This window comes from Manacus vitellinus, unplaced genomic scaffold (genome assembly GCF_001715985.3).
Source record: "Manacus vitellinus isolate BGI_N305 unplaced genomic scaffold, ASM171598v3 scaffold_11_pilon, whole genome shotgun sequence".
In the NCBI taxonomy this organism is placed as follows: domain Eukaryota; kingdom Metazoa; phylum Chordata; class Aves; order Passeriformes; family Pipridae; genus Manacus; species Manacus vitellinus.
In genome coordinates, this window is record NW_021938895.1 from 1,801,040 (window position 1) to 1,818,667 (window position 17,628).

Genomic DNA, 17,628 nt, shown 5'->3' on the forward strand with positions numbered 1-17,628 from the left:
TAGGATCTCTGAGTTTCCCTTTGAAGGGTCTGAATGGATATTAATTATTATAAAAGAAGATGCTTCATAACCTTCTTACTGCACATGCAGATTGTATTGAATATCACAAAAGAAGGAACTAAAAGAGGCCTTGTTCCACACCAAAAGTCAGTTATTTAAAAGCTTGTCCCTTTTGTGATTTTGCATTCCCTGTTGAACCTTTTTTGCAGGCACAATTTTCCTTGTACTACTTGTGTACTGCTACCTGCACTTAACCATATAGAACAATATAGCCTTGACTGGATCTTCTAGTCTTAGCACACATAAATAAATAGTTTTAGAGTAACATGAAGGCATCTATAAATCCCTTAAACATTTACCTATAGATGAATATTTAGATCAGTCAATGGTGAATTTGATTTCATACTAAACCTGAATTCATTGTGCTCTTCAAATACATTATGCTTGACCAAAAAATGTACAGAACTTTCTCCTTCTAGCATAGGGTTTTTATGGTTTTCTACTGCTTGATATGCAAATAACAAAAGAATTATAATTACAATATGAGCATAAAAAATTCAAACTCATGCTAGCATCCTGACACAAATTGGATAGAATTTATCTCTTAACCTTTAGGCTTATCTTCTAGATATTCAAACCCCAGCCAGCTGTCAAAGGATCCCTTTATTAGTCAGCTGAGCAAATAAATTCCTCGAGAGATACAAGCTCATTCAACTCAGAAAGTAATTTTAGGATGACATGAATCTTCCTCTGGAGATGCTCATTTCCTTCTACCCATTGCTATATGCTTTTAATAGAATTCCCCTTACTGTAAAGCAGTGTACATATTGTTCAAAATACACCCAAAAATTGATCATAAAACGTGATGCAGACTCTTACGAGTCTGCTTTCCAGGAATTTGCCTTGTTAGTGCCCCATCTGCTCCAGCAGCCGGACTTCATGAAGTGTATAGTGGTTTGAAGCAGTGACTGTATAAATCTGTCCATGCCAGACCCTGATTTAATAGAGTTCAGATCAACTCTGAAAATAGGAAGCTGGAACTATAAACCTGCGAGATATCAAAAGTCAACCAATCAAAGGTAATCATGCTGGCAACTTATTTCTTTAATTCAGAAGCTCAAACCTGGACTTAATCAACAACTACAAGGTCTTCTTACAAATGTTTACTATGAAGGATGTGTGCAACGTGCCAGCTTTATTGCAGGCATAAAAGTCATTTCTACAGTTTAGCCTTATACATGTGTTAGTTATGGAAAAAATGGACATGAATTTTGAGAAGAAATTACTACATTACATAGTGAGAACTGCCTAGTCCATTAACATGAGTAATATGACAAAATCTGGGTGGTGAGCAATAAATTCACATCTGCAGTCAGCTTCAATTATGAAAATACCATTTTTCTACTACTGGGTAAATACCCACACAAATACCTACAACTAAAGTGAAAATTTCGTATGACTACATAGAATAGCTCAATAAGGACACACAGCTAAGGATGACGAATGTGCAAAACCCCCTATCAGAAGTCCGGAGCATGTAAAACGCTCCTGTGATTTAAGAGTTCCGGCATGTGAATGTCAGAGGTCAAAGCAATGAGCTATTAAAGATACTTTCACTTCCTCACAAATAAAGTGCTGTCTCGGGCTGGGAGGGGAAAGGTTAGAAAAGCTGTTTATCTGCCGCTCCGTTCCCATTCTTCCTTCTGTCAGGAAATCCTACACGCTCCTGCACCCCACGCAGAGTTAACCCCGGGTCACGCCGGGCCCCGAGTAAGTGCCCGGCTCTGATTAAAGTGCAGAGCCCACATGGCCACAGGTTGCACTTTCTCCAAGGCAGGGTCTGGTGCAGAGCTCGGCTCGGCGGGGCTGGGCAGCGCAGACTCCGCGTTACTGCCGAGGGAAGAGGGAAGAGCGAAGAGCAAAGCCGCGGCCACCGGTCTGCATAAATTACACGGGTCATTAGCGGAGAGAAAATGTTACTTTGTCAGAGTTAAAGCTGCAATAAGAATTACAAATATATGCCCGGAGCAGCGTGTTTAACCAGCGGGAAACCTGCAGAGAGGGGAGAGACGTTGTCCCCTCCAAGGAGCCACGGGGCACGTTCAGGACGGACCAAGAGGAGCGTAATAAGGAAAGAATCCACGGCACAAAGGTGCCAGGAGACTGCAGAGACAGGGACACACTGTTGGGCTGCAGAGGTATGAGCAGAAAGAAACTGCCCAGAGCTGGAAGGGATGCCAAGGCATTTGCTGAGATGCAGGAAACTACTGAATGGTTGCTGGATTATGTGCAAAGCTGAAGGAAAACACCTGTCTGCAGGCAAACAGTGGGAAATTCATTTATAGTGTATTTCTATTAAAAATATATATAACAAAAATACATATAAATAGATAGTAATATATATTTGTAAATATATCTACAATATATATGAATCACATATAAAATATATATTATACATACACATGCATATTTATAATGTGTGCTGTGCCCCATTCTGAATTTTACCATTTTACAGAAATTTTTAGTTCTAGTTAATGTAGTACCAGGACCTAGCTTGAAACTTAAAAACCCTTCTGACTGCTAAAAGGGTTCATTATAGAGAAGAGATCTAGGAACTTGCAGCTCAAAGCTCTAGCTGATCCAGGGACTCATCAGATGTAAATATTAGTCATAATATGTAGTAGTGTTATCTATATATGTTAGTCCCATATAATGTCCCTCCCCACATATGGTGGTAATTTCATTTGAATCAGAGAATCATTAAGGTTGGAAAAGTCCTCTGAGATCATTGAGTCCAACCATTAACTCAGCACTGCCAAGGTCACCACTAAACCACGTCCCCAAGTGCCACATCTACGCGTCTTTTAAAGACTATAATAAGAAAAACATAATTGTTATGCTTCCCAACCTACAGGTTGTGTATCTTTCCATACAAAATGTCAGGTGGCAAATTCGTGCCATGGCATAAAATACCATTGATTTCTTAAGAGGCATCGTTGAACTTTAATTAAAGACTATAGAGAGGTTCAAATTTAGAGTTGCTTTTGACAGACAAGATTCAAAACAGCCTCATTAACACAACACTTTCATTGGTTTTCAATATATTCATGTGTTTCATATTTCTGCATTATTTTTTGACAGAAATCAAAACACCACATAATAGGAATATTAGAGTACAAATTCTAAGTAAATGATGCATTAACACAAATACTAGAATATAAAAAAAAAATTAGCAAGGAAGTCTTCAGATGAATTGCCAGTTTTTTTCTTTTTAGCAACTTTAAGTTTTTAACAAACAAATCCATGAGCTTTATTCCCAGGGTTAGGTGGGGTTGCAGTTATCCCACATGCACAGGACATAACCACAGGAAGACAAATAGGAGGTTCTACAGATTCTTGAGGCCAGAGCATCACCCTCAGTTGCTGTGTTTTATTTGTTTCTAAAACCAGAACAATATGTTATTAGCCATTTGATCACGAAAATGTCATGTGGATTGAAGGAGTTTTAGAGTGGAGAATATTTTACTGGTTATGTTCTTACCAAATTTATCAGTTGAGTGTGGACAATGTCTTCCACCAGTACTGCGGTTTCATGGAGTGGCCTTCGAGCATCTCCCAGGGAAAACCTGAAAGAAAGAGGTTTACTGCAAGGTTATGGAAATAAATTAAAAAGAAACAAAGCAACTTGTCTTCAGAAAGACAAAAAGAAGAAAATATGAATAATAACAACAAGTTTAATACACCTGTATTAAGAAATGGATCTCTCAGAGTGGTGCAATTATTATAAACCAAAATAATATGATTAAAGGAACAAAAAAGCTGCAAGAGTGTACATTAAAGCATGTGGTGAGAAAAACTGAAAGACTGAGGAAACTGAGGAAAATCCAGTTTGCAGGAACATTTGTGTACACCCCTCATGCCCTTGATAAACAATGTTGGTAAACTGGTAACAATGAATGACAAGAAGACTGAGGTACTCAACAACTTTTTTGCCTTGGTCTTCAATGGCAACCTCTCTTGCTACAACTCTTTAAATGATCCTTAATGTCCTTTCCAACCCAAATCATTCTACAATTCTATGATTCCATGAGAAAAGAGTTGGTAAAGCTGTAGCATATGCACCACTAGAAATAATTCTGTATTTGCAGCCCCCGTTGCTTTCAAAATTACCAAATAACTATTTGAAAAGGTAAAATGCCAACAGATATTTTATCCCAAATCTAAAGGCTAGTGCTAAGATACAGAAGGAAAAAATTAAAGGTAAACATTTGTATACATAAGATATGAGAGGCTCTTAAAGTCTACACTGCAACATGATATGACAGGAGGTCATAAAGAGATGAAAGTGTTCCTACAATACTGCAAACAAAAGGCAAAGCCACTCCAACAGCTGTCATAAAATAAAGAATTGTGTCAATGAGTTTTTTGTAAGGTATTTCTTCCTCTTTCTACTTTTCTTCTACTTCTTTTTCTGGTATTCCTTCTCTAGGAAATGTCAGAAGTTGTTCTTTACACCTGCCTTGACTGCTGGTCACCCAGCTAAGGCTGGGACTGCTCCTTAGACCTGGGATGGGCAGACAGACATCTAATAGTTTTGATCCATTCTGGTACAAAAGGACATCCCTTAGGACAAGGGGGAATGGCTTCAAACTGAGAGGGCACATTTATAACAGGTATTAGGAAGGCATTATTCCCTGTGAAGGCATTATTCCCTGTGAGGGTGGTGAGGCCCTGGTACAGGTTGCCCAGAGAAGCTGTGGCTGTCCCATCCCTGGAAGTGCTCAAGGCCAGGTTGGACAGGGTTTGGAGCAACCTGGGATAGCAGAAGGTGTCCCTGCCCTTGGCAGGGGGGTGGAACTGGATGAGCTTTAAAGTCCCTTCCAACCCAAACCATTCTGTGACTCTGTGATACACCAGAGTTGATGCTGACACATGAAGAAGAGTTAAGGCCAACTGCACAACTTGATTACAAAGAAAATCAAGTTTCAGATGCACCTATTTACTTCCTTCCTCACTTCCACCCTTTCTACCTTCCAAAGTTATTTCTATCTCAGTTTGCCTTCACTGTTTTCCCACGTAACTTCTGCCAACTTCTTTCCCACACACAGCAAACTAGATACTGGCATGGTGGTTTAAGTAGAAAGTAAAAACCACCACACCCACCCACAGCCACTTCCTTTTTCTTTGCAATGGATCTGTGACTTTTAGATACTAAAATAAAAGTAAAGCTTCTATAATCATTAATTGTATTTGTATAGCATTTGATACGTTTCTCAATTCAAACATGCTTCTAGGATAACATGTTTTAAGATCCCAAGCACAGATCTTTTTTACCTCTTTGTGTTACCAGAGGTAATAATTAGAACTGCACAAGTAGTTTATTACTTTAACTCTTTCATTTTTTTCTTCACTTTTGCATGGTACCTCTCTATAGCAGAATAAACACTAAACTAAGAGTCAGAGGGCTCAGATTTTTGCAAAGTTGCAGAACACAAAGTAGGTTAAGAACTAAAAGAAAACACTAAAAAAAAAAAAAATCCACCACCCAAAATTTGGTGCCCTTGCTTCTGGGAAGTGAAACTGAACTTGATGCTTTAATATAAGTTATGAATTTCACTTCACATGTGCTTTGATTTTAATGGTTCATGAGAGTCTTTTAAAGAACCTTCCATTCACTAGAAGTATTAATAAGTCTTCGTATGAAACACATAAAAATTCTGTTGAAAATAAAAAGAAAGAGCTGTTTCTCCACAGGTAAATACTGAAGAGGAAATGTATCAAAATACAACATTAGCAGGGCATCAAAGCAGTAAAATATTATGGAAGACTGTCCTGGTAATAGAACGATCTACCCATTAGACATGTCATGCAATAACAAAGCCTTCTTAGAAGATCCAATTTCAAAGGTTTGTCTGTTTTAAGGAAACATTTTTACAAGGGGGGGGATCAACTTACCCAGATTTTCACAGGAGGATTAAAATAGTAGCATGGAGAAAGAAAAGACTGCTGCAGCGCTTTTATTGTTTACTTTTAGCTTCTATTTCTAATCTATTTAAGTTCCTGTAATGATGTTTCCAGGCTCATCAAAAGGGTAAATGTCCAAGCCACTAAGTGCCTACATGAAGTATCATGGTACTATGTGTAAACACACGCTCATACTTGGCACAAGATAAGGTCTGACAGCTCCTCATGGCGCAGGCACTGACATTTGTAAGAACCTCAAAATCTTGGGCAGCTGTAGAAATAGATAAAGCACTTTTTGCTGTATTTTTTGGGGGGTTAAACGCCTAAGAAAGGTTGTGGGCCAGGCACGGCCCAGGCATGGTTCAAACACCCCGATGGAGAGCTCTCCAGGTGGTCAGACCACCAGGAGAGCAGACTGTGGAGACAGAAAGCTGCTGCAACCTCCCGTCCTCCACAGGCTCCAAAAGCTGTCCTGGCCAGAAAGGAACTATAACCAGGGCGGCTGGGAGTGCACTGAGCTAGAATAAACAGTTCCCCTTACTGGGGCTTCTACTGCGTTCATACCATAACAAAGCTGCCCCAAATCATGCAGATTTTACCACCTTGAATAAATGTGACGAATCCAGCCTAGGGAAAGTATAAAAGCAGTGAGGGAGTCTGGTGGGAAATATGTGCTGCTTTTTTTTTTTTTCTTTTCTAGAAATCCCAAACACTTTTCCTTCTCTGTCTCTACATGAAGGATGAAGAAGAGCCAGTGTGTGCTTAGGCAGTCAAGAAGGCCAGTGGCACCTGGACTGTGCCAGCAATAGTATGACCAGCAGGACCAGGGCAGTGACCATCCCCCTGTGCTGGGCACTGGTGATGCCTCACCTCGAGTCCTGTGTTCACTTTTGGGCCCCTCATGACAAGGAGTGAGTCCAGAGAAAGGAAACAGAACTTTGGGAGGGTCTGAAGCACAAGTCTGATGAAGAAGCTGGAGAAAATGAGGCCTGGGAGAGGATCTTATCACTCTCTACAGCTCCCTGAAAGGAGGCTGTAGCCAGGCGAGGGTTGGTGTTTTCTCCCAGGTAAAAAGTGACAGGATGTGAGGAGATGGCCTCGAATTGTGCCAGGGGAGGTTTAGATTCTATATTAGGAAAAATTTTCTTCACAGAAAGCGCTGTCAAGCACTGGAACAGGCTGCTCAGGGAGTCACCATCTCAGGAGGTATTTAAAAGATGTGTAGATGTGGCACTGAAGGACATGATTTAGTGGTTGATCTGGCAGTGCTGGGTTGGTGGTTGACTAGATGATGTCAGGGGTCTTTTCCAACCTGAATGATTCTCACACTGGACAAGCAAATACTTCTTCTGTCTCAGCACAGAGGTATTTATTTGCTCCTTTCTGCAACCAGACTGGGAACGTGGATCACAGGGATTCATGTGCCTGTAAGTGCCAGAGAGACTTGTGTGTCTCTGCATGTGAGGACTGAGGCTCTCCAGCACTGAGTGACTGAGCTTGAGGCTACTGCATTTACCACTGATCATGGTCTAAGTGTTCACCAGGTACAGAACCAGCTAATTCACTGCTACAAATCTAAAAGCAGGCAAGGATCCCATGAAATCACAGAGGATAAACCAACTACTAGATATATTTGGAGTGGCTAACAACTGGGTTCACATCTCCTCAGCATTGTAAGAACACACAGTAAATTTCTTTTCTGTCAGCAGTTTGGCAGGAATGCATTTGGAATATGCAGCATATTAATTCTCAGAGATGTTTCCATATTATAAGCAAGTGTCCTTCTAAATGTATGAATTGTTGGAAACCTGACAGCCAGGTGGTGACAAAGAAGATCAGTTTTACAGTACTGAGCACATGAACATCCAGGAAACATCCAGTAATTTGAACACCAGAAGGACAAGAACTTCAAACCATTAAAAATCAATAAAATCAAACTTTGGAAAATCAGTAGTACAATATTTTGAAGTAATTCGCCTTGGTACCATAAGACACTGACTATGAAGACAAGGATAAAAATGTGGAGATCTGGTCCATTTGATGACAAAGAATTGAAAGACTATAGGTTTCTTTCTGATGAGTATGGAAATGAGCCTATCACTTCATCAGACATCCCAGGGAAAATAAGCTAAGGATGGTACCTTTTTCAAAGTCTCAAAAGCTAAAGTTAGCTCTTCTCTCTACACTGTGTTTGCCATGGCTGCTGCTAAACAAATTAGGCAGAAGTAGGGACTGAAAGGAAAGGGATGACTGGTGCCAAACCAGAAAATTGATCAGACATGCACAGGAGGACACATTGTACAGAGAGCAGAAGCGGAAAGAACAAAATCCAGGAGGAAGAAACTGTCCTGAGTAAAAGGATTATTTCAATAGGGAAGAGAGGGGTAAACAAGAAGGTCTCAAAATAATTTCTATTTTACTTTGATACATTGTATCAGAGAGCGATGATGACAGGTTGCTGTTTTTGTAGACTCCACTCCTTCCTAATACCATCAGTGAACTTACTGAGACATTAACTTCAAAATTAAATAATTTTGCTTTCTATATTGCCTGAGCTTAATGAAATAGGGACCAAATCAAAGCACTGAGTTATGTTAACTAACCAGCATCTTCCACCAGTGCTACCTGGAAAAGCACTGGAATTTATACTGCTATTTATATGTTTATCTGCTCATCAGGTAACTTCTACCAAAGCCCTTTTAAAAGAAAAGGTAATCTTAATTCCAATCAGAGTTCATAGCTAACATATTTATCTGCTTGGAATAATGAAATCAAGTATGCACAGTTTTCATACTTCACACAGAACACAGTTTTTTACCAGGACTTAGTAGGAGAGATATGGAAGTCAAACTGCAAGTCGTAGCTGTGTTAGACTTCTCTTTAAAGTTTAGAAAAATTATGTTGAAGTTACAATGAAAACAAGCATTCAAAACCTACAACAATTTTAAAACAGGTACTACTAAAGTTAAGGTTGTACATACACAGCTGCACAGACCAGGCCATTTGTATGTCCAAGTCGATTTATAGGTAGATAACTGGCTGTAATATTCAGTTAACTGGATAACAGTAATTACATTATTTTGCATAGGAAGTTAATTGGTATTGACTTCAGTGTCTCTTCCAGCACTGCTTCCTCTACCAGGTCTTTTCTGCTTGTCTATCCCACCCCTTCCCATGGGATACACCCCCAGGTTGTATTCCTGTATCTCTATAATGCTTCAAAGTGCTACTGATACCTCCTCTAACTGCTGAAGGGAGACCATGTATTTCCCTTTCTTAGACCTATACTTTGCTGGACAATTAGTCACATTTTCATGTCTAATAACTGAGGGATGTATCTCATTACCCTGATGATGTGAACAGCAGTAACTCCCTGATTCCTGCTCCTATGAAGTCAAGAGGAGCTCTAGGAAGTCACTAATTACCATCTACTTATTCAGCAAGTGAAGACATCCTATTGCCTTAGTATTTAAATACTATCAGATTAACTCTTAAGAATTTGATTACTAAATTATTGAATCTTTACTAGTGAGAACAGCAAGTACAGGAAGGAACTGAAATGTCAGAAAGAAAATGGGGCTTTTTCCAGTCTAAAATTAAGCCATGATGATGTCTGCAGATATTAGAAAAGCACAAACAACAAGAAGAGAAATATTACATAATACCATTTAATTATTCAAAAGTACATAGCAACAAGTAAACAGATAAAATTTAGAAAAGGAACATTTAGAGCAAATTAGAAGAAAAAACATCTGAAAACAAGAGCTAAAGCCCTCTGTAACCACCACAGATGGAAGAGAAGTTTCACTGCTGGAAACAGAAAAAACTAAGCTTAACCAAAAACTGGGGAGGGGTTTTGTGATGTTAAACAAGTACACAAAAGGAAATCCTGATTATGTGAATTAAAATACTTAAAAAAGAGAAATGAGTCCAATCTATGATGTATGTCACCTGCAACTAACAGATGGTTGTTGGAATTCTGTATTTGTAGTCCGAAATGAGCTTCACTGATGCTCATAATTACTAAAATTGGAAAACCAGGAAGAGACTTCATGATGAATAATTATTTTGAGCTTATTGAAATTTTTTAATGCTTACTTAACAGTTCCCTACAGATACTTCTCAATTATCAGGGTGGAAATCATCATCCAAAGGCATCAGTCAAGTTCACTGCTGCACTAGAACTGAAACAATGTAAGACCTTCGTTAGAGCAACTTTGTTTACCTGAAAATGGAAGTAGTTTGTCTACACCCTGAGTTTTTAAATGGTGAGGTCTGCCAGGCAGCAGGATTAACAATGCCCACCATCCTGCCAAAAGAAAAGTTCAATTCTTCTCATAAAAAGACAAACTCTGTCCTCAGTGACAGCACCATAAATCAAGAATAACACAAAATCCTCAGGGATAAATTTCAGAGATGCTAAAGTCTCCCAACTCCACGGGAGGTCATTCTGTTTTGACTCAATAAAGTGTTTTAAGCATGAACCTTCTGAATCCTCTTCTTAAGCTGATCTTGAATGTTTCAATAACTTGTGGAAACAAAAAAATACCCTAAATTTTCCCTTTATAAAGGGTAACTTTTGTTAACGCTTCTTTTAAAACATTATAATATATGCAGTAAGAATTTTCTATCCAATTTTTGCCTTAATAAATTCATACCTACGAAATCACTATCTTGCCATACAGAAGGGGGAAAAAGGAAGATACCACTCTATCACTTCCATTCCATGAATCACAGATGAGGTGAGGTTGGATATGTGGAGATACCCAGTTCAATTCCCTTCACAAATAATTTCTTCAGGGCTACGTCCAGTTGGGTTCTAAGTTTCTTCAAGGATGGACACTGCACAACCTCTCTGTGCTGCCTGTTCCCACACATTTGACCACCCTCATGGTAAAAAAGTGTTTTCTTTATTTTTAAGTGGAATTTCCTGTATTTCAGTCTGTGCTCAGTGGCTCTTGTCTGGTCACTGCCCACCACTGAAGAAAGCACAGCTCTATCAGCTTTACTCCCTCCCATCAGGTATTTATAGACATTGATAAGGTTTCCCTGATCCTTCTCTTCTCCAGGATAAACTGTCCCAGCTCTCTCAAGCCTCTCTTGTATGAGAGATGCTCCAGTCCCTTAAGCATCTTAGTGGCCCTTCATTTCACTTGTTCCAGTACTTCTGTGTTTCTCTTGGACTGGGAAGTCCAGCAATAGGTCCAGCACTCCAGAGGGGTCTGACCAGCGCTGACAGAGGGGAAGGATCACCTCCCTCACCTGCTGGAAGTGTCCTTCCAAATGCAGCTCAGGGTGCTGCCCCAAGAGCACATTGCTGCCACATGTCCAACCTTCCAGCTGGTCAGCCTCCAGCTGGTCAGGTGGCTGGGGTTATTCCCCTCTGGAGGCAATCCCTCGAAGGATTCCCCTTTATGGGACTTCATGAGGTTCTGTTGGGTCACTTCTCCAACCTGGTGAGATCCCTCCGAATGACAGCACAACCACCTGGGTCTATCAGCCACGTCACAAATGAAGACATTACCCAGTGCTGACCCCATGACCAACCCCTGGGATGCATCACCAGCAACTGCCCTCCAAAGGGACTTCATGTTGCTGGTATCAACCCTGTGAACTTCAGCCCTTCAGCCAGTTTTCAGCCTGTCTCACTGTCCATTCATTTATCTGTTTCATCAGCTTGTGTAAGAGGATGTTACAGGAGACAGGGACAAAAGCCTTGCTGAAGGTGAGCATTCCCTGGTCATCTCTCATACATGGGTTATGTGGTTATACACACCTCATACACTGGTTAGTTCATCACAGGCAGCCATCAGATGGGTCACACGTGATTTCCCTTTCATAAATCCATGCTGACATCTCACAATCACTTCCTTATCCTTAACAGGCTCAGAAATGGTTTCTAGGATGACCTGCCCAGGGATCAATGTGAATATGACTGGCCTGTCATTCCCCAGATCCTCCTTCTTGTCGTTTTTGGAAATAGAAATGACATTTTCTTCCTTCTACTCCTTAGGAATGAACTTCCCCCAGTAGCCAGGACTTCTCTTCATAAGCAATAGCATACATAAAATCAAGGCAGAATCTTGTATATTATGTTATTGGAAGAATAAATATGTAAATTAAAGCCCAATTTCAAGCAGAAAGTGTTGTAAGATTATCCATACTTAAACTTTTATGACTACTGTTAAGACATGAAAAATGATTACATGTATATAAAAACACAACTTAGAAAATCCATTTGACTAAAAGGTTTTTTAAGTATTTTTTCCTCCACCAGGGTCAATATGCAAAACATTGTCAATTTTGATGCAAAATGCTACAGAAGTCTACTTTCAACGAACTATTTATAGGTATATATGTTTCAAACCCCAATTTTCTAAGCTTTGCTAAAAGCTCTGCAGAATAATCTTTCTACAGATGGTTCCACTGAACTGACTTGGTTACTCTTTGCAAACTGTGGGATGTACAAAACACACTGGCTGAGGAGGAGTGTGACTCTGTGAAATAAGTAAATGTGAGAATTTGGACAGCTGTGTCATAGAGGTGCTTCTAAAAGCCCTGTTATTAATGAAAAACAATATACTTCACCCTGTGGTTTCTTTTTTTTTCTCTTATATTATGGTAAACACTTCCTAACTGCTGCAAATCAGCAGATTTATCCCAACACAAAGCTGTGGGCAAGACCCCTTTTCAGTGCCATTGTATACTAATCAGAATACACCAAACTCTAACAGTTAAGTGTCTTAAACATAAATTAATTTTACAAATCCTTATGACTGGCCAAGGAAGAAGATATAATTTATTCCAGTTGTATAACATAATGTGTTCCATTCGTTCAATCACAAAGGGTTTCGGTTTTTCAGGAAATAAATGAGACAACTGACTCTGTCAACTGTGCAGACTGGACCAGGATCAGTCACTTCTGCTCTAGGAAAAAGTTCATCTCAACAATGTACCCAAACACAACTGGAATTTACAAAGCCAAGAGAGATGAATTCCCAGTCTGCTCTCATGAGGACAGGGCGAAAAAGTGATGAGGAGAGCAGGAAGTCAAAACATCATTTCATTGTATATATACATTGTAAGTGTTAACCAAATGTGGAAATCCCTTGCTATTTTAAATCTAGATTAAAACCACAAGACAATTTAAACTAATCCACAAGATACAAAACATAAACAAGGATGCATGTTTTATGCTAATTTTTTGAGAAATAATATTATTCTTTTTTATATTCTTCAAAACAGCAGGGCCATTTTTCATTGTTTTAAAAATTCACATCATGATTTTATGAACGAGATCTGTGGGTGTTGAACGATGATAATTATATCCAAGTCTCAAACAACACACCTCCTTATCAGGTGTTAACATGTTTCATAACATCAGTTTTTTATTTTACTACCCTTCCTGAAGTCAATGCCTGGAGAAGAGAAGCAACTTTTCCACAGTGGTTGGTGACAGAAAAAACAAGTTATCCTCCTGTGCCTCCCATTGCCAGGGGGTAACAAGTGCTCTACTGACACATCAGGCTTTGCAAATTAGATTTATTTTAATAGTAAATTAGCAAATTTAATAGTAAATTAAATTTAATTTTAATAGTAAACCAAAATGTCCACCCCTGCATGTAGGGAGCCTGTATTCTCATTATTCACCTCTGCAGTACTTGTGTCAGAGAGGTGCTGCAGTAGCACTGTAATAATGGGGAGAAATGGAAAAAGGTGTCAAAAAACATGGCCTATCTCAAAAATACAGAAATACTTGAGACCAAAAAGGACTCACAAATGCCAGCGTTTCTCATGAACACTGTAAAATCTAACTATGAAATTAATATTGGCAGTATTTCTAGACCTGATTTATAAAAATCTATTACATATATTGACAAAACTGCTGTGAAATACTTAATGTGACTTCTGGATCATCAGTGGTTCAGAGATCACAGCTTGGAAATCTGTGCTCTAAACTGCAATGAACAACTTTGGGGAAAGGCAGTTCACGCCTTCCACAAGTAATGCAGCACCACAACTCCCCAGTTCCCAAAACCCAAACCACTGTGAGCTGGGACAGTGGTTACTCTGTATTATCACTGAACCTGTGAGTGAAAAATAGAAATTATTTCTCCACTAGGCACAGATAAAATACATCCACTAGACAAAAAGATACAAAAGAAATTAAAATACAGAATAGTTCTTTCAAATACTTGGTTTTAATTTAGATTTAACTTCAGGAAGGACTGAACTCACCAATACTCTCATTTTTTCTGGGATTAAAATTCTACTGTAAGATATATCAATTTCAGTGCTTTAAAAATGTATTTTATTTCAGAACTCAAACTATGCAACCTTCTCCCTAGAGTAAGAAACTGGAAGTTCTCTGATAAAATCTTTTCTGGAAAGTCAGGGCAATTACATATCAATGGTGTGCTCCTTTTCCTGCTTTCAAATGGATTACTTAGATGTTTTAAAATGTTATAACCCACAATAATCTGTTCCAGGCACCAACGAGAAGGAAGAAAAAAATTACAGAAGTCAAGATGTCGCCTGGAAGCACTTTATGGCAAACATTATAAAGATAACACAGAGCAGAGAAGCTCTGGTTCAATCCATTATAAATACCCCATTCTTCTTAAAATCACAAAAATGTATTTATAGTAAAGAACTCTCACAGCCTTTTTCCTCCAAAGACTTCATTTAAGTACAATTTGGCAGAATTTCTGGAACAAGAAAAGAAGAGTTTTATAAAATATTGATGTTTTACAGTCACCCTAGTCTTGATCTACTTGCTACAAAAACAAAAGCAAGGACTCTGGGAGATGACCACATCCATGTCTACTAATTGCACTCTAGTTTTTTATTTTGTCCAAAATGTGCTGTCTAGCAGCTAAAGTGAGCACAGATGCTAAACCATCTCTTAAACAATTAATGTCCTATTAAAAATATGAGCTATTTTTCTCATTTTATTACTGACACAATATATTTTTTAACTAAATATATGGGATATAAAAATCCAAACTAAAACAAAAAAACCTAAACAAACAAACAAAAAGCCCAAAAGGGAATGCTGACAAAAGATATTCTTATTTACACAATCTACAGATCAAACCCCTGGTTTCCCATATGTCCAAAGGACAGTGTAGATGGTTTCCCTCTCTGTTTTTTCACCCCAGGTCCCTCCCATGACTTCAGGAAGGGGACAAACACAGAAGCAATAGGTTACACTGATCCCCTTGTGCACTAGAATTATTAAATAATCACTCTGAGTTCAGAGATGATCAAAAAGAAATAAGAAACAGCTTTCTTACGTTTCTCAAAATAAATAGTTTTCTTTTTTCCAATGATAAGTGGCTCAGTGGAGAGCAGGAAAGAGAAGATGTGAATATCTGGACTTTAGAGAGATTTTTTTTCGCAAGCAAAGTAGCATAAGCACTTCAAGAGCCTCATTCAAAAATTTAATTTTCAAAAGCATGAAAAATACTACATTTACAAAGGAAAGAAGCAAAATTGCAAGGACCAAATATACACTATCAGTTTAAATATAATATATTCAGAACACCAAAAAGAAGGATCTGAAGTTACTGTGCAGCACATGCAACCTGTGAGTCAAGAATAAAACACAACAAAGGGGGACAAGTCTCTTATGGGGCTCGACAGAACTTCACAGGAAGGAAATGCTTAGTTACCTATTTCATTTTACTGATGACAGTTCAAAAAGGGTCAGTGTAAAGAACAATGTTATTAATTCGAATTTGCCTTTTAAAAAAAATTGTCTTTTCCGACCTTTCTCAATTAAAAAAAAAGACAAACTCGAGTTGTGCTCATTCAGGCAAAATGTGCATGACTTGGTATTTAATGACAAGCATTTAAATTTGAATAACCGACAATTCGGAGAGAATTTACTATAAAATTATAGATTGAATTAATATTAATACATGAATTATTAATTAAAAAATTTCAGACTGCTCGAGTAGGGGCAAAATCAGTAATCAAATATAAGCATTTCAAAAGTTGGAGATTTTTTGTTTGTTTGTTTTATTTTTAATACACAGTCCACCAAGTGTTATGTCCAGTACATGAGTCAACAAAGGAAATCATTATCATGGATACTGTACTTTGATTTTTTATCTGTATCTGCAGAACACAATATGAAATGATATCAGGTAAAATCCTAACTCCCTTATTTATCAAAACAGATAAGCCAGGCAAAATGAAAAAAGGCACACAAGTACAAAAGTCATTCCAATGAAGACTTCTAATTACTTACTGCATATTTCTGTGATCGCAGAATAAAATCATTTTTGAAAAAATTAAGTACATGAACAGCATCTTAAACAAAACCCTCAGATGCTCAGTGTCAAACAGTTTTTAAAAAGAACCAAACTTCCAAAGCAAGAATTAATCTCTACAAACAAAAGTGAGGAGCTGATGTGTTTGAGGGAATGACATCCAGCATCCCATCTTCCCCCTTCTCTTCCTCCTTAGGAGCCAAGGAAGCAAGAGTTGGACTCGCAGAGAGACCAAATTCCCCAAGAAAAGCTGTGGTTTCACTGAATCACACACTACAGAGGCAAAAGCAAATGTAATTTTTGGTATCAGAATGATCTGTTACAGAAGAATAATTAATGTCTCCCCTCGTGCTGCAGTTACTGAGCACTTCTCATTTCCTTCCTTTCAGTTCCAGAGTCAGAGAGGAAAAGAGCAAGAGCCACATTCCAGGGCAGCCCAGGTGCCATGGAAGGGGCAGCCACAAAACACTGAGTTATTCCTTTTCTTTTTTTTTTCCTTTCAAACACCCTGACTGTGCTTTTCTATACCCAGGCACAGTCGTCACTTCTTCGAGCTGCAGCTTGGCCTCGCTCACCAGACCAGGGATGGTGCTCGTGGCCGAGATTTGTGTGGTCTATGGTGAGCTCTGCTTCCTGGAAAATGTGTGGCACCAGCCAGAGTTTATTTAGAGCCCAAGTCTGCCGGGCACACTATGTAAGTTTATTGTTTATCGCTTGCCGGGGAAGTTCTTCTGAGGTCAAGGTAAAAAGCAGGAGGTGATATTTGATATAAATGTTCCAGTGCACATTATGAGGTTCATGGGTGCAGTGGCCCCCGGAGCACTTTGCTGGTGGTCTGTGGAGATCTGGCCGGTGGAAGGTGCTGGCTTTCCCTGTTTCCAGCTGCTATATCATATTGGATGTATTTTTAGCCTCACTTCATGTTTTCCTAATATTCCTTTTCCATGTAAGCAATTAGTGTGGTTACCAGGGATGGCAACAGAAGTGATATTCAGCTGCCAGGGGGAGAAGAAGGTGGTCCTTCAGCCGGGCAGGGCAGGAGATGCACAGGACAATCTCCTTCTTAGGAGGTGGGAGGGAACCCACCCAAGAGCCACAGTATTAGCACCTCAATTTCTCCATTCACTAAAATGAACTACTTAATTTTGTCTTCCTCAGAAAATTCTGCTGACAAGTTCTTTGTTATCAATGAGGAGGAAGGAACAAACAGCAAGTTGCACTTTTTCAGCCTTCTGCTACAAAGGAAATGCAGAAAGGAAAAAGACCCCATGAGGTTGCAATCACTGATTAAGTTTACAAAAAAGACCTAACCAAAGTATAAATGGGATTTATAAAATGTGAAATTTCTGGTCTTGATTTTTGTGAGTTTATATTTTTAAAAAAATCT

At 38.9% G+C, this 17,628-nt stretch overlaps 1 protein-coding gene across 8 annotated transcripts in view; it reads right to left on the reverse strand.

Annotated features, from left to right (window-relative positions):
• Positions 1-17,628, reverse strand: part of SUPT3H (SPT3 homolog, SAGA and STAGA complex component) — a 276,071-nt gene that overhangs the window by 140,516 nt on the left and 117,927 nt on the right. For 7 of the 8 annotated variants that reach the window (XM_018088746.2, XM_018088745.2, XM_018088744.2 and 4 more), the window contains one exon: positions 3,542-3,626. In XM_018088746.2, the coding sequence (XP_017944235.1) occupies positions 3,542-3,626 (85 nt within the window). Of the gene's footprint in view, positions 1-3,541; positions 3,627-8,945; positions 8,965-17,628 lie in introns of those variants that run through there. The other variant, XM_025896776.2, reaches the window with a different exon arrangement.